At 45.2% G+C, this 27605-nt stretch overlaps 1 protein-coding gene and 1 long non-coding RNA gene across 2 annotated transcripts; both read right to left on the bottom strand.

Moving 5' to 3' along the window:
• Positions 1-928: 928 nt before the first annotated feature.
• Positions 929-1669, bottom strand: LOC121835161. Its single transcript, XM_042289119.1, has one exon. It carries the CDS (start codon positions 1667-1669, stop codon positions 953-955), a length of 717 nt encoding a protein of 238 aa, XP_042145053.1. The 3' UTR covers positions 929-952.
• Positions 1670-6386: 4717 nt separating this feature from the next.
• LOC121835160 lies at positions 6387-7360 on the bottom strand. Its single transcript, XR_006077502.1, has 3 exons — positions 7189-7360; positions 6986-7102; positions 6387-6442 (listed from the first exon to the last, which is right to left on the bottom strand). It is a non-coding gene; the product is annotated as an uncharacterized LOC121835160 (long non-coding RNA).
• Between the last annotated feature and the right edge of the window lie 20245 nt (positions 7361-27605).

Below are 27605 nucleotides of genomic sequence, written 5' to 3'. Positions count from 1 at the left end.
GTTAGTGTTATTACTACTGCATGATGCACGTTAGAGACCATATGCTAGCGGTCGTACTGCAAAATTTCTCTCATCTAAAGGGGATGTCCCCCAGTGAGAGTTAAGGGCACGAGACAAATAGTGAAAAGAGGGGCGAGATGCATTGTGTTACTGTTCTAGGGTATTATTCCAAAACCGAAGTCGTTGGTGCACGAGAAACAACCTTCTATTACATTAATATTAAAGGAGCTGTGCAACGATTTTAACGTTGAAAGAATTGGCATCTTCTGCTTTTGATATTGTTCACCTTGTCACAAATGACAGAAAACACACCTCCTTTCGTCGAAATGTTGCGATTCCGCCACGTACTAGCGAGGTAAAACTTGGAATACGTATTCCCCGACCTGCAGCCGCGAGCGGCGGCCATGAGAAACACGCGGCGTGACGTCAATGGGGAGTCTTGTAGAAAGATAGCAAGTTGTGCGAATACCTGCTCGATAAAAGGTAACTTTTCTATAAATGTTGTACTTCCAAAATGCATATAAATGCGTCAAAAATCTGGTATCATCGACAAAACTTTTACTATACGGAATTTTAGTGGCGCCATCTATCCTAGATCCACAAAAGCGTCGGCTCTCTCTGCTACCGCGAACAGCCGCCAGAAGCCGGAGGGGGAGGGGGACAGGGCCGGACGGGTGTGGCCGGACCCGGATGAGACTTTCCTACTTTTACCATATTGTTTGCGCGGCGCCCGCCAGCACGTGGTCGCGAGCGGATGAGTTCTCGCTGCTCACTGATGGCTCTAAAGTGAGAACTTTTCCGGAACCCTGTGTCCATTTAGAGTACCTCAAAACCATCTCCGACGTGCTGCATTTAAAAACAAAACCCTGGAGTTCAACCACAAGAAGGAAGTTATTCTAAAATGTTTATCAAGCTGAAGGTTGCCACTGAAGCCGACACATATGTCCTGCTGCTACTCAGCACGGCTGAGTGGCATACGAAAGTTGCTTAAAAAGCAACAAACCTGAAACGCCTCATCTGCAATATCTATCATGGAGATGGGGAAGGGTCGATCAAGGAAGTGAAATTGCTTAATCCTTCCGATTGCGCGTTCAATAACTACACGTGCACTGGCCACCCGCCGGGTGTGTGCCACATCTTCCTCCGGCATCTGAGGTTCGTTCGGCTGCCTGAAACACGGAATGTGCACTTGCACTCCAGGTGGTAGGCTATTAAATTTGAATCCCTTGTCTACCATGATGGCATCGCCCGACTCCAACTGATCCACGAGCCCACTCTCCTCAACTATCATTCTGTCTGACACAGTCCCACCCCACAGTTGTGAAACATGGCAAATGTACCCTTCGGGTGTACATCCAACAACCGCTTTGTAGGTGTTGTAGTGTTTGTAGGGCGAGAAGGTCTGCCTCTGAGCCAGCAACGACGACGGCTTCTGGATACGTACCTCAGTTCCATCAAGGACAGCCCTCGTGTTAGAAAACTTGTGGAAGGCATTAGGGAGGTTGGGCTGAATCTCAGCAACTGTCGGAAACTGTAACAGTACCCTTAACTGTCGCTGGAGAAACTTGATCCACGTAACAAACACCTTGCTTACCTGCCCTTCAGAAATGTTGAAGTTGCGGGCCAGTTTCTTGCCTGCCATCCCTGTCCTTAACCGCACGAGGACCATAAAAAACTCATCAATCAGAGACATTTCCCGTGTGCGGTCTTTGGTCTCACCAGTTGTCTTTCTGTTACCTAACCAGTAGTTCATCTTGGCTGCCCGAAGCTCAAGAAAATTAAACAAATTCTGAAAAACTGAAAACTCAGGCAGCCCAGTATAATATAAACAGTTCTTAGGCTCCTGGATAGTGTTGAGACTAAGCTGCCTGGCTTGCAGGTGGCAAACCTGCCTTTCGAGACGTTGTTTGTCTGCTTGCAGATCAAGAATGACCTGCTGCATTTTGGCCATCTGCAGGTCACGCAGCTTGGACACCTCAGGATTCCCAGCCATCATGATTAGCCCGACAGCGGCATCCTTCTCCATTTCTGTAAAGGAAGCACAGATAGATACATGAATCTTATGCTGAGTGATGTTGCCCTATTCCTCATTAGTAGATTTTCGGGAACCACATACAGCTCTTTGCAATTAGTCCTACTCTACTGAATTTAGATAAATAATCAGGTTACGTCTTTCCCTAGTTTGCTGCAAATTATGTGGCATAAATAATCTAATTTTTCCATGACACCAAAGATATGAGGTGAGGCAAGGAAAATAATGAAGAATAATGTGCCTCAGTCTGATCCAGCATTGGCATTGTAACCAATGTATTTCTTTTTTCTTTTTGTAAATAAAAATCTACTAGCAAAACCATTGCCAAGGGGCCTAGCCAGATCAGCGGCTTTTATTGAATCCTAGTTGAATCACCCCCTCCTTCTTGCCCTCTTCTTTCTTGATTTACAATAATTGATTTGGTGTTGCTTGCTTTACAAATCGGTGTGGTGTTCCTTGTCTTTTGAGAACACCAAGTAATGAACTCAACTTTCTTCTTTAAGTTTCTCATTCCCTTACTTAGCCCTAAGGCATAGCAGAATAAGCCCGCCATGTTTTCCCTTTCCTTAGTTAAACAGTAAAACAAAAACAATGCTTCTCTTCAGTTCATCCCATTCTGCAGTGAGGCACCGCAGTACTTTCAACTTCCAGCAAGTGTGACGGAAGCATGTAGTAGCAAATGTACCAATCACGCTTGTGCATGGGTGCATATCTGCCTTTGCATCTGGTGCTTCAATGTAGGGTGGTGGAGGAGGGTTTGCCCTTGCCTCGACCCTACAGGTAAAGTCGGATGACACATGTGCAGTGGGTCTACTAATGTTTGCTAGGCTTGTTCAATTCACAGGTAATACACTGCACATTATGTGTCATCTGAATTTACTTGTAACCTCAAAGTACACTAAATTTTTGCTGGTGCCAAATGGAGGGCAAAGCATGCCAACACTATACCTGACCCTCGCAATGACTAACTGGCAATAGTATGAGCAGGAGTGGGTAGCTTTAACTGGTACCCCTGTGGAGAGCTTCTATGCATGTTTGCAAGTCCGGCTTCAGGGCACTGTCATCCTGCTCGGTTGAGGTGCGCTTGGACGCGTCATAATCTGATTATGGCCACATCCAAGCGCACCCCACTGGGCAAGATGGTGGCTCCCTAAGACCGGACTTGCAAACGCGTAATTTCGTGATGAAATGCAGGGGGCTCATACATACGTCATGCATTCACTCCATGTCAGCTGCGTGACTTATGTACTGCAGCTGAAACGTTGTCATCTACACCATCCAGTAGCAGATTGCACAGGTGTACAGCATCAAGCTCATAATTGGGAGCTAGTGTAGACTGGTGCATATACTGTATCTTCTTTAATTAATCCTGCACATACACAGTCATTCTTTGTTATAAGACTTACATAATTTTACTGAGATAACAGGAAGGGGGGTGGGGGGGGGGGTAGTCGAAAGAAATGTTATCGCATTTAACAAATAAAGAAAGCAAACTTCTTTCCGATGTCCTAAGCAGAGTTAAGCTATTTCCTTAGTTCAAAAATGTATATGAAGGGCTGTAATAATCTAAATAATTAATTTCCTTCACGGTATCACAGCAACCACCTAGTACACATGCAGGTGTGTAGCAGCAGCTCATAGTCCCATGAGTCAATATTTGTTGTGATGGCACAGCTGCCTATGATCCAATCTTTTTGGGAATCCTAATTTATTTTGCAGTGCCTTTGTAGACCTCGAGGTCTGAACACTCCAGCCAAACAATTAAATTAACACCTTTTATGGAGTCTTGAGTGCATGGGTCTTCCACCGCCTCTTCAGGCATCTCCAAAGAGACGTCACTTGCCAGCTGTGCAGCTACCTGCTGCACACAGGTGGAGACAGCACCACTCCTTGGGGCTGGATTGTTGTTCAAGAAGGACACAAAATTTTAGTGACAAAACAAGCAAGGCTGGGACTGTTTGCTCGAAGCACTAACCGCGGCTAAAGTTAGCCGCAGTAACTAGGAGAGGGATTTTTAAATCACGTGACTGGCTCGGTAGGGATGCGGGGAAACATGACGGTGCCCCGGTGAATGAGCGCTGCTCGCTTTGAAACTAATATGTTGTTGAAGCTGCAATATCAGGCGCATTAGTCAGCAACGAATGGTGCAGGAGGCTTTTGCTTTGCCTTACCTCACTTAAATCGCAAAGCATGAGCAATGACCTCGCCGCATTTTTTTAGATAGTCTTGATTTTGGCCTTCCTAAGCCTAAATGAACGCGGTAATTGTCGAGATGGTAGCGTCTTTGGAAAGTGGGTTGCCTTGACTCAATCGGCCGGGTATTGATAGCACACAAAAGCAGACTGCATTCCAATAGACCTTTTTCTAAATTGCCCAAGCATCGAGAACGCTGGGAGTGTAATTCTGCGGCCTGCGCGCGGACCATAGATTCCAAGTAAATAATCATAATAAGGCTTTGACGAACGCGCGTGCAAGGCAAAATTTGTTTTCGACTTTTTGCTTTAGAACAATTACTACTGCAGACGCCAGCACGTGCAATGCATGTAACTACACTCGTAGCATGGACCTCGCGCTTGGGAAATTTAGAAAAAGGTCTATTGAGGTGCTGTCTGCTTTTGTATGCTATCAATACCCGGCCGATTGAGACAAGGCAATCCACCTTACAAAGACGTTGCCGTGCCGACAATTATCGCGTTCATTTAGGCTAGGGAATGGCCAGAATCGAAAGACTATCTAAATAATGTGGCGAGGTCATTGCTCATGCTTTACAATTTAAGTGAGGTAAGGCAAACTGAAAGCCTCCTGCACCATTAGTTGCTGACTAACACGCCCGATATTGCAGCTACAACGATATATTATTTCCAAAGCGAGCGGCGCTTACTCACTGGGGTGCCGCCATGTTTCCCCGCATTCCTACCGAGCCAGTCACGGGATTTCAAAATCCCTCTCCTAGGTACTGCGGCTAACTTTAGCCGCGGCTAGCGCTTTGAGCAAACGGGCCCTGGAGTATGATTAGAGCAACTTGCTATAATCATATCAGACAAAGGCAATGGGCCAGCTGACAAGTCAAAAGACAAAAACTGAAGTCGTGGTCACACGCAGGTTTCTTGAACCAATGAGCGTAGATGAAAAAAGGCCCGTTCACGCATCTGCATTTGGGGCAGCCAGAACATTTACAAACTCCAACAATGTTGCAACGACGAGCTGTCATAGCAACGGAGCACCAAGCACCCGGTCGTTTCTAACGGAGCAAGTAGGATCGGGTCAAACTTCTATGCTGCGTCTCGAGCGACTGGAACGATCGAAAGAAGCGACCAATCACGTTTCAAGAAGAGAGCTGTCACGTGTATGCCCGGCGGCCGCGACCCGCTGGCAAGCACTTTGCCAGAGATCAACGTTGGCGTGGCATGGCAGACTGAGTGAAAATTCATTGTGCATGTGCAGTGCTACCGTGGTTGCAGCGGTCTAGACGCATGTCCCGATGGTGTACCAACACGTCCTCGAAGAGACGAGCTATTTAGTGCAACGACAACATGACAGCACTTGGAAGGGAAACATTCTTGCCTACGTGTTTGCTCGTGCCCGTCTGCACTATTGGTGCATAGCATTTTAGAGAAGCAATTATTTTACTTTTCTACTTCAGGGATGTGAAATGATTAGTGCTAGCATTCTTGAATGTTTACTTCACTCATGCAATGTCTAAATCGTTTCTCTTTTGAAGTGTGTCGCAACTACATCTGCTTTCACCTCAAGAGAAAAGCGAGTCTTGCGCATTGTTCATACGCAGGGCAAAGTAGTTCTTACAAGATTTAGTTATCAGAGAAAAAAGCAACGCTTTTGGAGTTTGTACGTCTTGATAAGATAACATACATCTAACCTAGAATGCACCTACATATATCTTAATTCTCTACATAAAGGTGGAAATCAGTAATGCTCCACAAGGCGGCGAACTTTTTTTTACTACGGTTCTTGATGTGAAAACAGGTATAAAATTATATCTGTTCCTAAAAAAAATTGTAGAAGTAGAATGTGGCTAGATTTGTGTCCTCCGCATGGTCTGGTGCTCTGTCGGCATCATCTCAGGATGGTGTGTCACCTAACATTCTTTCCCTGGGTCCTGCGAACACTATCTCAAGAAAACAAGACAAGGGAATAAGCCCCGCATCTAATAATAATAATTTAGTAGCAATGACTGAGTTAGTAGTCGATCCTTACCTTCGGGCAGTGGCTCTACGTTCGAAATACCCGTTGAGATTGAGCACGGGAATGGGTTACCGCCGGAACCTTCTGGGAGGGGGTCGGCAACTGGGAGCTCCTTAGCAAGGGCCAAGGAGGGTACTGCTGCTGCAGAAGGCTGGGCTGCTGGCTGTGATGCTCCCTGCTGCACGCACGCAGAACCAGCACTTCGTACTGGTTCGTTGTTTGAAGATGACATACAATATCAGAGGCGAAACAAGTAAAGCTAGAGTGTGATTATGGTGATTTGCCCACATTCTCAGTTTGGTACAGGCCACTTGGACTTACTGGAAAATGAAACGCGCAAGGTTATGCTTGTTTGAGGTTGACGAGCAAGGACACACACAAACCAGAAGATGCTGTTTAATACTACTAGCTCGCGATTAGATGGGTTCGTCATGTAAAATGGCTACTTGGTGCACTGACTGTTATACAGGCAGATTTCGCGCTTCCATATGCGCACGATTATAAAGACCAGTCAATACCGATCAACCGTCGTCAGGCAGAGGAGTTAATAAGCGCGAACACAACACAAACGTCGGCGGGCATACATTTCCAAGAACTGGCATTAGAAAAGATCGCTCCAGAAGCGATGAACGCGCGCATCCTTTTTACGAGACGCACGTCTTTTTTCTTGTCTTGTTCAGACGGCGAATTCATAACGCGAGTAAAATTCCACAGCGTGAACGCGCCTTTATGACCATCGTCACTTCGTACCTTCAGTGGACCCGCGATGTTTCCATCGCTCGTAGCGATCGAGAGATGGCTGCTGTTTCCGGTGAGCAAAGATAGTCGGCACATGGTCCGGGTGGTGCCTATCCAGCGACGGTTTTCCTGTTTGATAGAGCGGCAATGTAACGATCATGCAACTACCCAACGCTTTGTGTTTGTTTTTCTCAGCTGCGATTGAAGCGACTTACCAGTGACGAAGTGCGCCCCACATAATCGGGACTGCTGGCTCGGCTCCCAAGCCTTCCTCGGGTCTGTCGGGTGAGCCCGCTTCACCGCGTTTACCCACGCCGCTCTTCGATTTGGGTCGAATTTCGCAGAGGGAAAGCAAAAGAAGCTCTTCCCCTCCCCCTTCCGATGCCAGTTTCGACACCCAAACGCGACACAGTGCGTCGGCATCGTATCGAACGACGTCGGGACGGTGCCGGGAGCCTCAGACTAGCGCAAGATGGAGACTTTGTTTTCCTACGCCACTAATCCGGCCTGGCAACATGTGCCTCGGGTTACCCTCGAACCGGAAACTCGGAAAGTGGTGGATTCTTCGTCCGTGATAGCCAGCACACCGACAGTCGCTTGGTTAGCCGGCTGCCTAGAATGCCCTAGAACAAAACAACAGTAGACCTGTTTATACAGGTCCACTGTCGTGTATGTTTATACATGTCCACTGCTCATATATTTATACAGCGGGAAGTTCATTAGCCTTAATGGGCGTCTGGAGTCTCTGCTAGAGAAAAGAAATTTAGCCAGTAAAGTACCACTGCTACCCGGGCGTGTTTTAACGTTCAGCTATACACGACCGGACGCCAGTAGGGCGGTCATCCAGATGAAAAAGGGCGGGGGTGGAGATTCAACCCAGGATCCCCGGGGTCTACATCGCGCCTTTGCTCCACTTGCTTCGAGCTGCGTTAAGCGCTAACACATCCGAGCACCTTCGAGTCCCAGTCGAGCGTGGACGCCGTAGTAAGGTAGATAGTTGAGCAGTTGACCTAGTTGGTAGTTGTTGTACAGGATTAGGGGAGGAACAGCGCTATAAGACAAGGACAAAGAGAAGAAACATAGTCTACTGGACAGCGCCTGTCCAGTCGTAAATATTTCTTTTCTTTGTGCTTGTCTTATAGCTCCGTTTTTTTTTTCTCATTATCGTGTAGAACGTTGACACCACTCGTTTCAATCCCTACCCCGCGCAGGCCTCCGATGGGTGACGTCAAGAATCTCGCACTCAGGCCTCGTTGCCTAGGAGACCCGTGATAATTCCTGCCGCCGTTTAGCAGAGTTGATGCGGGAGAACCCAGACAGGTTCTGACTTCTGAGCCGGCCACAAAAACAAATCGCGGGTTGTTTACGGAACAACGAAACCTATTTGACTCTCAGGTTCGGATTGCTCGTCTACGCACGAGCAAAGTTGATTAAATGACTTATAAAAAACGAAACAAAATGCTTATTTTCTTTATTGCTGTCGTTGTAAAGAAGTTCCACCGGAAATGGTTTACTTCGTGCTGCTTTGGTTTCCTGGTTTCGCTTTATCTGGCCAAGGGATTGTCGTGCTGCAGTAAAATTGAGTGCGCTTGGCGAAGCGTAAACGTTACCGTTTTACGCTCGTAAAAGTGTGTCAGACTGCAGGGGATGATGTTTCAGCTATATCCTCACTTTTCTTCCGGAATACATCGTTCTAAAAGAAACTGGTGCTTCTTTCATAACTTCGTTTCTTATTTATTCAATACTGCCAGCTGGTTTTTGGCAGCCAGGGCAGGAGTGGTTACATGCAGTTTTTTTTAATACATGTGACGTATCTTGACATGAACAAAAGCATCAGAAAGAGAAACCAATAAGGCATATGGTACATACACTTGGTAGTATGGGTGAAAAAGAAAACTGTTACACTCGGGAGTGAAGAAAACAACTATAAGACCAAACAAAGTTTTTAGCATGGGACATAAACAAAAGCCGCCATAATCGCCAGTAAAATATGATAAAAATAACGGCGCGTTGCTGTGAACTTCTAGAAGAGATAATGAAAAATACAAGCAAAATAAACACACGTCATTCACAAGTAGGTACAAATCGAAGATACAAAAGCATTCTGGGATGTTGTACCGACAACGTCACGCGAAAGATCGTTCCATTCAGTTATCGTTCTCGAGGGAAACAAAAAAACGATATGCGTTTGTTTTGCATTGAGGCATCAGTATTGTTTTGTTGTGTTTATTCCGAGTCGGTCGCGCTGTGTTAAACTGCATATAGTCTGGAAAGTTCAGTCCTGTCTGGTTAAAAAGCTATGCTAAAAAGGAGCTGTAGTCGTTGAAGATAGCGGTGGGGAATATTAATGTAGGGAGCCCAGTACAATTCAGAAGTTCATTGAACGAGACGTTTTTACTATAGGCGTGATAAATGAATCGAAGCGCCTTCATTCGTACCCGTTCGATGCATTCGGTATCGGTTTTTGTGTGGGGTCCCAGAAAACACAACCGTATTTTAGTAGCGGTCTTGCAAGGGATCTGTAGGCTACCAACTTTGTTTTGCTAGTGCCATGTTGAAGCCGGTGTCAGAACCGCAATAACCTTTTTGTAGCCGTCGAGACAATGCTAGTAATCTGCTTCTTCCAACTTATATTAGAAGTTATAATAGACCGATCTCACCAGCCAGTTTGACTTAGATTGACTACGCCACCGCTGCCGTAATGCATCGAGGGAGCTTTAGTCTTTCTGCACATGCGACAACCTCGCTGGAGCTCTGCGCGTGTGGAGCATGAGGCGGCACGAGCCGTATTGTGCACTGCTGCCTGCCTCCTGCGAACTAAAGTTATGCTGGCGTCACGCATGCGCCGAACGCTTGGTGAGATCGGTCTATTATTCTTAGGTCTTAAACAGCGTAAGTAGGCTAATCTCAATGTTATTAATTTTATATCTGTACCTGAGCATTCTTTTTTTCGTGTAATAGTCATATGTGTGCACTTAGCGGTATTTAAACTCATTCGCCAAGATTCACACCCTCCGGAAACGGCTGCTAGGAAATCGTTTAGAGTTACCGGGTCGCCTGTTCCCTAGATATTTAAACGCACAATGCAATCGTCTGCAAAAAAAAAAAAAAAAAAAAAAAAGCGGCAGTGAGCAGGTGAGTTGCTTGAGAGTTTTCAAGAAAGACTCGCTGACGAAGGCGATGGACTCGCTCATTGCGCACGCCAGTGTGATTTTGCGATGCAATCTAGTCACAATGTCGCATCGCTCGACTGCTAACCTCACCGGTGTGAATGCGCTTTTGAAGCGGGATGGGGTAGGAGGTTTTCTCTTTCTGGGGTCGTTGGTGTGTCGCGTCCGTCGTTAATTTGAGGTTATGATAAAATATTAGAAAATCTCAAAAGATTGTTGTTGTTTTTTTCGCAGGACAGGAGCCGATCAGGCATTCAATGGCGGCACCGGCCAACCGGCGAGCTTAATTCTCAACGTCGTTGATATTTGTAAAACTCAGTGTTAAACCCTCATTTTTAGAATCAATGATTCTTTTTTAATTTAACGAGGTTCAATAAACATTTTTGCAAAACATCACGTTATCTTGAAATACCGAATATAAATGTCTGAGCTACTTATTCGTGTGCTTCACAAATATTAATAGTAGTATATTACGGAATAAGGTCATGAAATTGTTACCGGCAGCGAGACTAGGAATTATATTGTTGTTTTGGCATTTTCTTTGCGTGTGATCAGGCATTTCTAAAAGTCACATCGTTCAATAGGCGAGTTAGATGGCTCAATTTTGCATTATTTGAAGTTGATTTAATATATTTCTTTCGTGATGCGTCAACGTTGCTGGCTGATTTCGTCGAGGGTGCTGGATGCCCGCTACCTTGGACTCACCTCGTGACAGTTCTTAGCACTGTTTACTGCAGGTAAGCGGAGTCAGATATTTTATTTTGATCCTCTTGTTCGCATTTGGGCACTTGAAACGAGGCTCTTGATTTTTATATTTTCTTTGTGTTTGTGGTGTTCGTTCATTTTCCAGAGATAATTGAGGGTATACTTCGAGTAAATAAATTAGAGTAAGACACACAATGCGCTTGAGTGTGTTTTTTTCGGTGTGTTTTTGTTTAGTGTTTTTGTTTTTGTGTGCTGTTTTCCTCATGTCTAAATAAAACATACATTCAATTTTAATCTGGCGAAGCACTTTGGCAAGACTATTTACACATTTGCCGAAGTTCGTCAGTTAGAGTTGGCGGTCATGGGAGTCTGCTGTGGTGCTGAGTAGCTAATGTGGTGTAGCGCTCCGTGGTGTATGTCTTCCTCCGTCCTTGTCTTAAAGCGTAGTCATGTTGTTTTTTTCACGTGCAATACAAACTCGCCCAACAATCAGCACTTGCCAATACTAGGCTGCTACAGTAGTTGTACCCCTTTGAATAAGATCTGCTAGTCACCTAAGTAAATCGGGGGACAAATTTAAACATGACCAGTGAATACAAAGTGCTTACTAATCTATGATTATTACCCGCCATGTGATAATTTTAGTCAACGGTGGTTAGTCAGCAGTTAAACTGGTCACGTCTGGTAAGTATGGTTGATGCTTTTCAATGGCGGAATCAGTGGCCCGTCAAATGCTCCAAATGCGTCTTAGAAAAATCTAATATTTTTCACAGTTTCTTTAAATTGGGGATGATAGGTGACAATTTCATATCACACGATTTCCACATTTTTTTGTTTCCAGGCAGGCAGTGCAATCTACCTGGTGGCTGTCAGCTCAAGACTAATTAATCCTGAGGCGCCCAGCTATGTGGCACTGGAGGGAGACCTCGAAACCGCGTCGCCTGCTGAGGCAGTGCTGGTTGCATTCTGCCTCTACTTCATCTTTAACTTTGAGTACCATCACTAGTTGAGGTGCAGATTCATTGCATTGGAGAACTTTATTGCACTGAAACACTGAAATTTGGAGTCACCTACAACATATTGCATTCAAACCTAAAAAAAATGCCGAAAAGTCCTTTTTTATGGCTTTTTATGCAGGTTTAGCAATATGTTTTATGTCGTCTGTTTAATGTTTTTTTTTGTCTGACATAAGTCGGTATGGTTGATTCTGAGATTTACAGAAGGGTGATGATGTTGCTTTATAGTCCCTTTTTTTTTAATTTACAAAATCACTGCTTTTTGCTTTGTGCAGCATTGGCATACTTAATTTATTTCAGTCTACTTCATTATCGGTGCCTGAAAGCATTTGAGGGTTGTCGTTTTATATTAACCGAGATTTGTGCTTGCAAGGCTAAATACAAGTTGGCTTTTGATGGCCTGCAGGGTTTAAATACAAGATGGTCAAAACTGATATCTGCGATTAATATCAAGTGGGTTAGATCCCTTTGGCCCTCGCGGTAGTTTGTTGCAGCTCATTAGCAGCAGGAGATACGAGCCCTTTCTTCTTTCCATATTAGAAGAGCAAATCCCAAAGTCTGCTTTCCTCTACTCGAGCATTCTTTCCGCTACTGTGGATAGGAAGGGCAAGGTGTACTGCTGTGCTTGAGTTGCAACGCACTAGTCATTACTAGTCATGTTTTGGTTTCTATAGCTTTTTATAATATGTGTGATACTGAATCTATGTTATATCCCACTACGATGATTTTGATTCTGGTTTGTACAAGACTCCGTCATTTGAGTTCACCCTGATTAAGCTTCGCTATTCCAAGCAGTATTCCAAGCATTCACTGTTGTTTGCCGGTTAGAAACTGGTTGTTTATGCACTTTTTGTGATAGTTTTATTGACTGTCGCAAATTAGAGTCCCAAAAGTTTTGTTCCAAATGCCTTTATTGCGCTATGAGCTTTTATAAGATGACTAGTCATGCTACTGATTCTTATGCTATTTTGTTTGTGACAGCCACAATAAAACGTCATTTACTTTCAGAACTTCTGCCGTCTTCATCTACTATAAGGCCTACCCTTAAAGCATGTACTATCACACACACAAAGGGCCACAGTACCTTCCTTTAGTGGGAAAAGTGATTCCATCAAGTGTACACTTAACCTGAAATAAGGTAGTGAACTGGGCCAGTTCGTAGATGTTATACATGATGAAGAAAACAGCTCAGAAAGCGCGGACTACGATGAAAAAACACGACACGACTGCACTTTGCTGTCGTGTTTGCTCTTCTTAGTCCATGTTTTCTGAGCTGTTTCCTCATCGTGTACATTTAACCCCAAAGTGGATCATAGTTCCTTCCATAAGACGGAAAAGTTGAAACTAGGGGCGTGTACTATTGCCCCGTAAATGGGGCAACTGTTCTCTCCATATGGAGCGAAAACCAGTACCCCAAAGCAGGTGCTGTTGGCTCCAGAAGGAGGTAAAAGCAGCACTCTCAAATATGTCGTCTTACCTCTCAGGGGGGGGGGGGGGGGTGAAGTTTTCCCCTAAAGGAGGTAAAAGCTGACTTTCAAAGGATGCACTTTTAACCTTAAAAGGAACTAAGGTTCCCTCCAAAAGGAGGCAATGTTGCACCCTAACCCAGAGGGTAAGTTTGTACCCTCGTTGAAGGGGGTGTAGGAACCAAAGTCTTGGCACTACATATTTATGTACATTATTTACAAGGATAAACGGGTCGGTGATGTTCACTGCTTGCCGGAACGGTCGAGCGCGCGGCTTGAGAGCCCGTTGATCTCTCGTGTCCCGAGCTCCTTCCTTCTCCCTTTCTTCTTTTTCATCTGTGGGCGGTCAATGTATGCCAATGCCCACAAATACTCACCTTCCCCTCCCTTCGCTGCGCCGCAACCGAAGAAGATAGACATTTATTTGTGCTAGTCCCATATGTGAGTAGGTGCTAAACACCACGAAACTTGTCGAGGTCCTTTTCGTTTGCGCTGTATCACGCTCGTGGCGCGAGCGAGGGCAGGCGCAGACGTTTTGGCTCCTAAGTGTCTGGAGCCATATCGGTTGACTTGAAATGGCGCGCAGGGCTTGTGGCGGTTGAAGTTGTAGGGCAGTATATTAGTTCGCATCGAATGACTTCGGGGGAATTGACTTGAAGGGAGGCAGCAGGGGTCAGTGGTTGGGCGAGCGGTGAGGATATGAGGATGGGCAGCGTCGTTTGCATTAGGAAGAAATTCTAGGTGAGCTGGCTTCAGACGGTCAACAGAAACGGTTTCTTGCCGTCCATTGTAGTCGACCCCAACGTCCAAAAGGGCAATCCCTTTTGGACGTTACGTCCAAAAGGGGTTGCCCTGTGTGCGAGTCGGTTACATTCTTAAAAAGGGTACTGCAGTACCCTTTTTGTTTTATGAGTGTAGTGTCTCCGACATGGGTGAGAAATTTAGCACGCCGGTACGGTGGTCATCTAGATCAAAACGGGTGGCTGCGTGGTTTGAGTCAATGTTTCCTGGGTTCTGCAGTGCAAGTTTCCCAGCCGCGTTATTCTGTTGACGTGTTTCGTTTGAAGCCAATGGTGCCAATGAACATGGGCTTGCCACGTTCAGCAGTTGAAAGAACAATGGCCGGGCTAGAGTGAATAGGCGCGATCTCTTACCACCTTTGCATGGAGAGTAGTTGCTCCCTCCGGCGACAGCTATACTCTGTTTCACCTTATGTCGTACCGCAGCGAAGGCTAGATGCGCGAGATCATAGCTTTTTGAGCTGCTCTTGACGCACAAAAGCTTGTGCCGCCAAGATGTGCCCAGAGCAAGGAGCTCGCGCTGGTAGCCTATCCTGCTGTACATCATAAGGTGAAACAGGGTATAGAAGGGGTCGCTATAACTTTACCGATCCTACAGCAGCTTTAATTCCTTCGGAGGGGCACCTCCTCCTCATCTTGTTGTCCTCTTTACTCCGGGGTTCAGTTGGACAAGTTTCTAGAGTAATTAGACCCACAGGTCATGAGGTCGACTGCCTGCAGGGACTTATGCGGAACACCTTTTTCTCTTCATCTCCTCAAAAAACGAGCTTGTATTGACAAGAATTTAATCATCGTAAGCAGAAAACTTATTTCAATCGGCTCACTACAGTTATATCAAGCAAGTATAATTGCCCACATTTTCAATCGCAGGGGTCGTGGATAAGTTGTTCAGGACAGCTCAGGCGGTGTAGAGCATGGTAGTGCGGTCGTACCCCCACGCGGCTCAAAAAGTCCCATTGCTCATAAGCGATCGTGAAGGCCACAAGGAAACCAAATACTTTACTGGGGGGAATACAGGACACCCTGTTCATTTGCATTAGATGGAGCAATGGCCGCGCCGATTCCTCCCCTGATGGCGCGGGATAATTTGCGTGTGTGATGAGTGATCGAGCGACAAGCCGAAGAGGAGGAGGAAGAAGAAGAGGGGATGAAGCACGCAGGGCAGCGGGGGGGGGGGGAGGGGGAAATTCGGGCGGTTGGAAAAGGACGGAGCAGACGTAACCAGGCCGAACCGAAAAAGGACGACGAAGTACAGCCAAAGAAAATCCGCGTATCTCTCTCCAAGAAATCTGGCCTAATTTTGACATTACCGCCAGCAGGGCAAGACCAAGACCTTTTCGGATCCTTAAACTGTTATGTACATTTATATACAAACTATTTACAGGTTAGTCCGGAACAGTACATGCTGGAATACAGCCAGCATATTCCTCGAATGCCGAGCAGCACGAGTCCCAGCACGAGCACCGATCTGGGCCCCTTGCTGTTCGTCGTCTTCAGCACGCCTTGGCGCATATATTACATAAACATAATCAGCAACGAGAATATTCCTTCATCAGCACATAAGGTGGGCCACTCCATCAAGCCGCCTAGGCTTGGGGTTCCACATCGACTCAACTAACATGGCCGACCAACCTTGCATTTGAATGAAAACTAATCAATCGGACGCAGAGACCTGGATCCCTATGTGGCGCTTTTTGGACTCCCACGGCAACTAGGGAGAAGGAAGTGACGTCAACAACGCAGCAAACGCGTATCGGATGTTGATTGGTGAGAGTCGCTGATGACGGATTTCCGCAAAAGAAAACAAAGCTCACTTTTTCTTTGTTTTCTTCTGTGGAAATTCGTCATCAGCGGCTCTTACCAATCAACATCCAATCTGTGTTTGATGCGATGTTGACGTCACTTCCCTCTTCCTAGTCGCTGTGGGAGTCCAAAAAGAACAGGATAGAGCCCCAGTCAATTCGACTCAGTTACAGGAACCTCGAGGGATGAACTAATCGAAGAAGGCAACACTTTCAACGATTCTGAATCTCTGGACACAGATTTCAAAACAGTGAGCAGCACAAAGAGCCTTACACGAAAAAAAGGACACCAGAACGGCACAGCTCCAACTCAACAGATGACACCATCCTGTCTCAATCACAACGCCAGACTGGTTTAACCGTCATGTTGGCGCCTAAAACTAATGAAACTCTGCTAACGAAACTGAGTAGCATACAACTTTCCAAAGCACTCAATGAAATCATTCCCGAAAGCGTCATACTCATAAGATTGAACCTACGCCTAAATCTCATCACTGTAGATACTCGAAATGGTGAATGAACCAACGCACTTCTCCGTCTTAGCAGCATCTGCGACATTCCGGTCACGCCTTATGAACCACGGAATAGCTCCTTTATTGTAGTGTCATCAAGAAGTCTCTTCTGACATAACAGACGCTCATCTCAATACATTGGTACAAGCAAGCTGCCCCATATTAAAAGCCCAAAGCCTGGGAAGCATTGAAGCTGTAAGAATCGTATTTTTATTCCCATGCTTACCAACGCACGTAACGCTAGCACATGTAAGATACCCGGTGACGCCTTTTAAGCGTCACTCTATCCAGTACTCTAAATGCGGAAGAAAGCTACAATCGGTGTAGAAGGCCGATACTATCTAAAAATTTGAAAACATTAGTATAGGTCACAAGTGAATCATCACTTAAGAGCAGAGCTGGGTGTAGTGGGACTTGTTCTTCATACAGTTGCGAAAAATACAAAAGCCGTTCTTCATGATAAGCAGGACATTCAACTAGAATATGAAGAATGCTTAAGGCATTGTCACACTGCTTACAAGTGGGGGCATCTTCCCCACGAAGGAGGTAGCCATGAGTAAGATGAGTGTGACCAATCCTGAGCCGGCAAAGTACAACCTCAAAAAAGCGTTCCTGGTGGCGTGCACTCTGCCATTCGCTCAAAAGAGGTTTGATCATGTGCAACTTGCTGCTGATTTCTTGGTCCCATTCAGCCTGCCATTTGCACTTAATATGACGCCTGAGAAGGCCTTTGTAGTCTGCATAAGGAATGTTCTGAAGGTCAACGGTTCGCATTACGCAAGTACTTGCTGCACGATCTGCGGCCTCATTTCCTGGAATGCCCACATGGCTGGGAATCCAGCAAAAAATAATTTCGTATCCTTGCCTTGCGGCAGCAACAACCTTATTTCGTAGTTCAAGGAGCAAGAAGTGCTTGAGGGGTGTTAATGAAGACAGCGCATGCAATGCACTGAGGGAGTCAGTGTATACGATGGAGCGAGAGAGTTTTTTATCAAGTATGAAGCCTATAGTAAGAAGCAGGCGATGAAAGACGATAAGCATTAAGCAAGAAAATTTTAGAAATTGACCAAGTTGGCGTGACCACCAGCGAATCATATTAATTGTTAAGGCATTCCGTGCCTACTACTCGAACATCTTTGATAAAATTATCCCCACAGGCAATGCAAAGTAGCTAGCAAGCCTATTACCAAAGATGGCTTAGCTTAACGAAGTTACTAAAAAGGTCATAAAAGGCCATACAACTTTAAGTCAGGTCAAGACAGCAATTGACTCCCTTCAAAACTGCCAAACACCTGGACGTGATGGCCTCAGCGGAAAATTTTATGAACGATATATATCAATACAAACTGCCCAGTATTACTAAAATATTTCATGTACCTTACTACTGCAATAAACTCTCACCTTCTTTCTGTGACTATCATACTGCTCTAAGACCTACAACCGAAAAAAAGAACATAACTTAAAAAAAATATTGAAGGAAAGTACAGGCCACTTCCACTCTGCAATCCAGATTATAAAATCTTCGCAAAAATCATTAGTGACAGGCTTCAGCTGGTAATTAAACGCCTTGTTTGTGAGCATCAAGCCTGTGGTATACACGGCAAATCTATTCAAACAAACATCCATGTCTTGCGCTCCGTCCTTTAATGTGTCTCACACTTTAACGGTCAGGTTGCCTTAGTGCAAATTGATTTGGCAAATGCTTTCGATCGTGTGAGCCACATTTCTACTCAATCCTACGACGTATAAACGTAGGCACCACACTTTTAGAAGGAGTTAACCTGTGCTACGAAAATAGCTCAGCAAGACTAATAGTGAACAACATCCATTCTTGCAAAATACACATAAAAGCTTCCGTTAAACAGGGTTGTCCATTCTCCCACCTCTTTTGCCCTTTATCTGGACCCCTTGTATCTGAGTATGCTGGCAAGTCAGAAGATATATCCGGGGATTTTTACTACACAGTATAGAGGTTAAGATTCTTGCATGCGATGATGATGTCGCCGTCTTCTGTTCCGATAAGAAAAGCGTAAAAGAAGCTATTTGCGTAACCAAAGAATTCTGCATCTTTACTGGAGCTTCAGCTAATCCTGCCAAATGTAATGAATATCTGTATGGTTTGTGAGCTACTTGGCTGAGCGCTTTGCCGGGTATAGCCTATGATTGTGACTCACTTCAGTAGGTGGGAATCCCACCGACACACATCTTAAGCACCACGTCATATTGGACTGCGATGTCAACCCTATTGAGGAAAGAAGCCGATGCATGGAAAGGACATGACATATCTATGCTCACTAGAGCAACTGTATGCAGCCTGTTCCTTTGTCGAAGCTGATGTGGTGCATTGCGCCCCTAAAATATTAAAAAAAATGTAATCGAATCTTTGCCACATTTATTTGGAGTTCGTCATGAGAGCCTATTAGAAGAGACAACTTTTTCCTTCCCCTTGAAGCGGGTGGCTTGATTCTCTGGCATTTTATTAATTTGTGCAGCAGACAGTCTCCAGTTTCCTTCTTTTTTTTTTTTTTCAACGCTAGAAATCTTTTTTTTATGACCGTTATTCAGGTAGTATTATCAAGTAGTTTAAATTACTTGTCCGAACCGAGGATAGATTTAAGGAGTACCCTGGGGCTTTTTAAAGGAGGTTGTAGAACGTTTGATTTCTTAAAGACACGCTTCTCATTAGAGTTTTTGTTCAGTGTCAAGCGCAAAGAATTATCAAGGGCGGTGATCGAAAGCCTCTTTCCTGCACCACTTTATTGAAGTTGCTTCTTACATTGATCCCCAGGATGATGTCCTTAATAGAGTGAGAAAAAAAAAGTCCGTTCCAACAATAACTGAGTCGTAAGTGTAGAGCAATATTTTACTTACTACAATGAAGATTTCTTCCTCCGAGACGCCCTGGAAAGAACACTGAAAAAAGATCTTGACCTCACCGACCAAAATATTCGCTTCCCTCCTTTTTTTAAAAGAGGCAACTGTCCCATACGACTTATTCGTGCTACAAGGCCTACACAGCATGTGGAAATGTAGAAGGATTGACAAGAGTGCCGGAACACTACACCCAGTAAAATCGATTTTTTTGGAGGAAATGGCTCAACTTCGCAGTGTTTATGCAGCACAACCTGTACAACCTGACTGGTTTCCACTGTTGAACAGATGTATAGGACTTCCGATTTTTTAGTGTCTTCTTTTTGTGTTCATTCTCAGATTTATTTTATAAATATTGTGGTGTGGTAATCTTTGGGGTAATCTCGCTTCATAATAACTGCCGCCCGGTCGGGATGGGCTTCGCTTGTCACCCAAGGAGTGGAACAGCACGACGAGAAGACAGCGAATGGCTCTACTGTACTTCCCGGTGGCCCGTCCTCGAGAGCCGGCACTCCGGGCCCGTCGACCATGGTTCTTGCCCGTAGTCCAGAGCTCGCCGTCGGAGTCCGTGTCCAGGCCTGCGGATCGTCCTTCCCACTCCAGAGCTGCGTTGGCTAGCTGTTCTGGGCTATCATAGCCAGAGCCTTGCTGTGGAAACACCCAGGGATCGTCATGGCCCAGGTCGATATGGCGAGGGCTCGCCGTCCTTACCGGTCTTGTTCCGAACCTCACTGAAGACCACTCCGGGGATCACCATGGGCCAGACCAGCCAGACCAGCTCCGTCGTTCCTCCTGGGCCCCAGCCTCGCGCAGCACGCACAGTCCGGCGCCAGCTCGTGTCTCCGACCGGCCGGCTGTCACGTGCCCTCCGTCCCGTGTTCTTCCACCTTCGTCTCCCACACTCTCCCCCCTTCAAGGCCCGAACTTCGCAGGACTTCCAGTACTCGGGATTTCATGGGCCTCAGGGAGGAGTTCTTCCACGTCGGTGGATTCGGCAGACAGGTGAAAATTCTGGTCGGGGCCGTGTGAGGTGTCAGAGAGGCAGCTGGTATTGCTATTCGCGACTCCAAATAACTATAGGTGGCGCCACTCATTTTCCAAAATGGCGGTTATAGTGAGGGTCGGATATGCGTGCCGCTGTTGCGCCTGCCTAGTGTGATGGCTTCACTGAGCGACATAAATTATTTCTGGTAATACGAGGAAGCTAGGGTGTTATGAGCGCAGGTCACGTCTTCATCCTAAAAACAAGAACGGTGTTTGGCATAATACTTAAGCAAGAATGCGTGTTTTAATTTTGGAGCGAAACCGAAACTAACCTCTATTTTGGATTTAATTTCTCGGTATAGGTCTTAATTTCTCATTCTTTCATAACTCAAGATGTGTCTCACATCGCAATTAGTTAGTTTAAGAAGTTGTTCTCGGAAGCTTTATTTTGTGACATATATATGTTCGATCCAGGCTGATATTTGTAGCTGTTCAAAAAATCGGTGCTGATATTTTTGCGATCTCGCTGCCTTCTCTCGCTCACATAATTGTCATAAGAAATGATGAAATGCGAGCCTTTAATGTTTTTTTATGTATTTAGATGATTAATTGGTTTAACATTATTCCCAGCACACGTATAAGAGAATAATCCCAATTTTTACAATATGTCCACAAAACGTATAAATTAATGAACGCTGTTTTCATTCGGATTCCGTCTTTGGGTTGCTGCAAACCAAAGACAGAATCGGAGTCAGACAGCTGAAGTGTGTGTGTGTGTGTGTGTGTTTTTATAGAAAGGCGTGACGCATAGGACTTTATATTACATCCAGTGTTTGACTCTTTGTCTATCTTGATAACGACGTCAGAGTTTTTCATATGCTTAAAAGGAAACAAAATTATACCTTTTTGGAAGGACTATTATGGTTAAATAGCGTATTTTCGTAATGTTGGCGTTAATTGGGCGCATACATTGCCGCGACTTGTATTAATGATAATAATATAAAATTGAGATTTTTTGAATACATAATTTTTCAAGCTCTAATATAATTTGTTGCTTATGATCGTTTCAAACGCACGAACAAATATGGCAATCAAAAGTGTACTAATTATCATCACTGGTGTCAATTGCAGCATTTTCAGTTACTAAGTAATAAAATAAAAAGTGTAAGATCAATAAAAACATTTTAGCTAATGTGAGAACTCCATGTAAAATTACATTAATTGTGTGGGAATATATTTTGCTATCAAAGTCGCGACTTTTGACAATCGGCAAAGCGTCCAAAGTCGCCGCCAATATCATTCCAGACCAAATGACCAAAACCAAGAAAAAAAACATGTATAAATTCTTTAATTATTGATCTTTTCATAACATTTAGTTACTTTCGTTTTTGCGCTCCGTCGTTTTGCCAATCTCAGCCTTTGCAGTTCGAAGGAACGCCTACCTGCTCGCACGTCTGCTCAATGCAGCACATTTCGTTGGCGTTGGAAGCCGGTGAAACAGTTTTAGTATTGCGTATTCGAGCGAACGCAAGCGCTGTGTGTTTGCGTTAGCGTTCCGTGTTCCACACTGCGCGTGCGCGGAGCCCTAAATTGCGTTCTTGGATGGTGCATGGAGATGAGGCGCACGCACAACGTGGGGCATGCAACTCTAACGCGAACGCACAGCGCTTTCGTTTGCTTCTGTGTGCAATACTAAAACTCTCCAGTAAGGTACAATCCCATACCGGCTGCAGCACTACGTTGGGACAGTGAAGAGTGTTGCTTACATTCGGAAGTGACATTTCGCGAGCCGTGATCGCGAGCAGCTCCGGCGGGCCCCCTGAGCAGGAGAATCGAGGGACCCTCACTAGAGCGCTTCCCGTTTCCGTCGCGGAAAGGCGAGCGTCGCGCTGGAGACGCGAATATACGTGAATGGCCAAGTTGCAGCGTCCGAACGCGGCGTAGATAGTGTGGGACCCTTGGCATCGATCTTTCTTGGTGCCGGCCCCAGCTGGCTCTTCTAGCGACGCTGGCAGGCAATGTCGACCTGTCTGTCGCATGCTGTCCCCTTCACCACGATGCAGCAGGAGGCCTCGTAACAGGACGCTGTAGGGCGATCTTGCGCCGTGCCTTTCGGCGAAAGCTAGGTTCTGTGTCTAGTGTTTCGTTGTCCTCATTTGCGAAAATGTGTGGGTTACCGCTGAAATAATGAAGTTGTGTCATGAAAAAAACACAGTATACAATAGGTGTAAATCCAATCCCGTAGATAGCGCACTTTAAAAAAAAAAAAAGAAAAGGTCAGAAGCCTACGTAATAAGGGTACCGCCAAAGTAAGACTTGCGAAAAAAACAACGACACTACGTTTCTCGTTTGGAGCGCCACAGTAGAAACAACAGAAAAACATGGGATATTTATAATACACGAACTAGATGGCAAAAAAGGGAAATATGATCTTGACCAATCAATTAAGAAAGCTCGGTCTCGGGGACCGGGATGTACAATCTTTATGTGAGAGGTAAATGAAATATTTGTTTGAAGTGTTGAAAATCTCCAAGTGACGGGGTTTAGTTACAGCAATATTTTCACTAGTCCTGCGGGGGGTTGCGCCAGCCCAGTTTAGTTGACGCAGATGACGGAAGATGATCTAAGTCTGATTATAAATAATATATTCGTAGCCAAGGTCTTTCTCAATGACGGTATTTGCTTGAGAGACCCCCATCTTGCCTTACATAAACAAATTTAAATACGGGCAGCTGAAAATAGTTATCTAATTTCTTTCAACGGGTAGAATCCCCAGCGGCCTAAAAGTTGCAGCAAGGTCTAACTTTGAAAAAAGGAAGTAAAAAGGACATGTTGAAATACAGGCCCATTTCAATTTTATTCGTGGCATCTCTAATCATGGAAAAGTTCGCCTTCGAAACAACGACTTCTTTCTGTGAGAACTATTCTTTACTGTGTACTTCTCAGTACGAGTTTCGCTGAAACACAGGCACACAATCTCTAGTCGAAGATATGTCCGATCACATCCGCAAAAATATTGGTCGTAACAATTTTCTGCTAACTCTTTTTCAAGACCTGAAAAAGGCATTTGATACAGTTAATCACGGATTGCTTTTACCTAAATTAGAGAACTTGAGTTTCAGAGGCCCACTCAATTACTTTCTGACTGACTACATTTCAGGGCGTCAAAAGCTAGTAAAGATTCGTGACACTAAGAGTAAGTTAGTGACCCTTAGCTCGGAGTCCCTCGGGGATCTATTTTAGGGCCTCTCCTTTTCAACATCTACGTTAATGAGATCGGGTAGCTTCACTTTACCTCCCAGGTATTCCAGTACGCCGACGATGGCGGTTTGGTTTTATTCGGACATGACGAATTCAAAGCTACATCATATTTTCAAAATGACATATTTCGCCAGGCGGCTTGGTTCACTAGCAACCAAATTTTTGTAAACGTCGATGAAACAAAACTAATGTGCTTTCATGACCCGTGCAAAATCATAAAATTATTGAACCCCTTAGTCCTTCCCATCTACACGGTACCTGGGCGTGCTTTTTGATGAACATCTGTCATGAGGAGCGCATATGGAATACATGGCGAGAGGCTTCCTTATATATACCACCTTCCTTTTCTGACCGATGCACGTACTAGATATAAGAGATATCAAGCACTAGGGAAGTCTATACTGTGAGACGGAATAACGGCTGATGGTTCCTGCTCGTGTTATAAAAAAACAAAATTAGATATTATTCTGCGAAACATAGCAAGAAACGTTGGGTATGGAATTAAATTTGCTGAGCTCGGAACTGACCTAAAGACTCGGTCACTACAGATCGTTTCAGTTCACAAATTGAATACCTATAGACAATTGCAAGCATGGCGCCACAAGGGGTGCCCCATGCGTGCAAGCGCGTGCAACGCGCGGGTGAACGTAGCTTTGGCAAGCTCGTAATCGCACGGGCGTGCCTGCTCGAGCAGAGACATGGCCGCGGCCAGTCGCCCAGCTTGCAATCGTCTATAGAATATTAGTACACAATTACTATAAATACACGCTTATGAAGACACTAAAAGAGAAATATGTCCTGAGGCGAATACAACGTTTCGTTCTGCTAAGGGTTTTTACAAACTACGGTAATGAGGAAAAGTTTTTTTTTTTTTTATGTTCCACATTATTATAACATGTTGCCAGATCTACTTCTGGGTTTGCAATCACTGAGATTTGTTAAGAGAGAGCTGAGAGAGTGGTGCCATAACTTTGCTGGTTAACCAAGTTTGCAACCTCTAATTGTTTTTCTTTTTTTTGTTTTTTTTTAAGTTGGCGCGTTTGTTTGCATCTTGTGATTTTCAAAGTTTCAAATTGACCGAGTTTGTAACTTGTTGGATTTTGAAACCTGTAACAAAATATTTTTCTTTAGGCAGAGAGCGTACCGGTACGTTGTTATGTTTTGTGTAGGAGTAATAACATCCTATCAATTGCAGCAGTGTCCCTCCCACAAGCACACGCCTGCTTTTGGGGGCCTGGATCATTCATGTACTAGGTCATTATGCAATACACCTCTGTAGGTATGCACTTATGTATTTATGTATATTGGCACAGAATGGATTATTTTAGTTTCTGTTTTTGTGTCTTCCCGAATAGTACGGCGATGCTACAGCATTAAACGTCGACACGCCGAACAAGAGCTGCGTAAGGTCAGGCCGCGACGCCCACAGTTGTGATGTTTCGCGGGCGCGGGGAAGAGGTGTGATGGGCTTCTGCAGTGTCAGTTAGCTGTCGCGTTGTTTTGCGTGCACATATGTGGTTCCTTTAACAGCGACGAGATGGAGCCATACACCAGCACACTGATTACAAACAAGTCAGCGTTTCCCAGACCAGGTGTGGGTCACTGCGAGCTCGCACAAACCAAATTCGGGAGGAGTATCGCGTCTACTCGAGCGGAGGACCGACAGCAGCGTCACCACAGCGGCGCGACGTCAGAGAGTTGAGAGGGTCTATACACGTTTGCCTGTATGGCCTCTGGGCGCCGCCATCTTGATGCTGGTGTGGGTAGATTGTCTGATAGTTAGCATTGCTGAGGCCGTGGGACGCCTCAGCAGTGCTTGACTATCAGACGATCTACCCTCATCAGCAGCAAGATGGCGACGCAAAGAGGACGTGCTTGCAAAGGTCTATATAGGGGCCAATTGTTCAGTTTGTTCTCCCCACTGAGATGGGTGTTTAACAGCACGAGTAGTGTGCACTCGACTCTTTGGGTCATCTAAGTCGATCGAGCGCGGGGCTGAAATTGAAAACTAGTACGACGTCCACGTTCGCCTAATGCTTGTGTTCAATTGGCACTTAACTGATTGAACTTAAGTTTCAGCCGAACTCTTTGCGGTCAGCCAAGTGCTGCATCAGAGACACAAACAAACAATGAATGCTGTTGAGGCTCCGTAGGTTTAGTTTTCAACTTATATAGCTCGAGGCAACACGGTTGGATTTTTTTGCCTGGACTCCCCGTGCAGAAATAGTCAGAATCTTTCTTTGGGATTTGGATAAGAGAATCTAGTTGCCAAACTCTTATTGCGACACTACCGGGCTAACGTGAACAAGCCAAGCAAGTTGTGTGTTCCGCGAGCCGCAGAGCTGTTGCTGCCACTGTATAAACACATATTAATTTTTGACTAATCTATCAGTTACCAATTTTGTTTTATACACCAAGGGAACGGTTCCAACTCTTGTCCCGAAATCTGTTGGCAATTCACGATCTCAAATACAGAATAACGGTTCTTGGTAACCATGTAGGTTGGGCCTTTAGGGTACCGGTAAATGCGTATAAATAAATAAATAAATAAATAAATAAATTATTGTTTTTTAATAAATAAATAAATAAATAGAAATAATCAATCAAGCACTCAATCAATCAATCCCAAGTGCATAAGTTTTGGCTTCCCCGTGACGGACAGTTGTAAAAAGTTTAGATGCATGGTATGCCGCGGAAATACTTTATTCGCCAGCGTCACGAGGTGAAATATATTGTCTAGAAAGTTCTCGTTTAACATGCAGAAATGCAGCTGGTTGCAATGCCGCTGCCAGTTTTGAAATGAAAGCGATCGGGGAAGAGGCTGCGCTTTACGTATAAAGTGTTGTATTACGTTTATTTCCACGGTCTTATTACTAGGTGGTTTTTAACTTTGTTTATTACAATACTACTTTCAAGAGGCAGAGGGCAATTACAGAAGGGAACGCAAAATCCCAACAAAATGTGCGCAAACAATTGGCGAGAAAAGCAGCAACTCCCCCCCCCCCCCCCCCAAAAAAAAAAAAAATAAATAAACAAGACAATAGATCTTCAATCGCTGTTTTTGAAAGCAGATGCGTCGGTTATTGGGTAATCGAGGTGGACAGGTGGTTCCACGCGGCGCTGGTCTGTTACTATAAACCATCGTAAGAAAATTAACACATTAATGCGACAAAGGACACTTATGCTTTACGACGGTGCTATACACATTGACAACTTAAAATTGGTCTGCGTGGAGAGTTCCGAACAGTCGTTCCCGCGTTGACAGTGACCTCGAGCAGGCGGCTACTAGACCACCGTCATGCACTGGGTCGTTGCCCAGACGCGGTTTCGTCCGAGTTCGCACCGTCGCGGACGATATGCAATAAAGCCCACGCGAGGGCGTGGCTCCGTAGACCTTTAGTGCTATCTAACCGAAGACAGCCGAGTTTAATCATCGACGATATTAGGTGAACGAGAGGCATTTCGGAAACGCCACTCGTTCACACGATAGCCTCGGTGATAACTCGGCTTTCTGCCGTTAGACGGCACAGGAGGTATTCGGAGTCACACTTCCCGGGCACTCTCCCGGGCTTTTTACTTTCTTTTTCATATCGTGTTCGACTTTACATTTTCTAGCCAACAAATCAAGTTAATGCACCACGACGCTGTCGTTTAAAAGATCGCCGGAAGATTCGTGGCGCAGCACTTCGACCTGCTCGAGGTTCTGAAAAGTAGTGCTTTTTGGTTGATGTTAAATGTTTAGACCCGCGCTCTCGCCCACCTTTTTGTCCGTGGCTTGCTTTTTAGCTAATGGAAAGCAATTCTGTGAGTAGAGACTCGTTGCCGGGATAGCGCGCTCACGCTCGATTCCTACAGTCATCCCCGTGACGTCACGGAAGGATCCGCTGCGGCCTTTGCCTCGTCTCTATTGACCAGTACATTGTTTACAAACAAGGCCGCGTTGGCCCGCACCGGATGTGGGCGCTAGTCGGGCGCAGAAACCAGATTCGAGCGAGGCGAAGCATCTGGGCATGCCCAGTACCGACAGCAGCGCCACGGCAGTGGT

Source organism: Ixodes scapularis, unplaced genomic scaffold (assembly GCF_016920785.2).
Source record: "Ixodes scapularis isolate PalLabHiFi unplaced genomic scaffold, ASM1692078v2 PGA_scaffold11__112_contigs__length_91849675, whole genome shotgun sequence".
Taxonomy (NCBI): Eukaryota; Metazoa; Arthropoda; class Arachnida; order Ixodida; family Ixodidae; genus Ixodes; species Ixodes scapularis.
The sequence above is the reverse complement of the archived record's forward strand: the minus strand, read 5'-3'. Positions and strand labels throughout refer to the sequence as shown.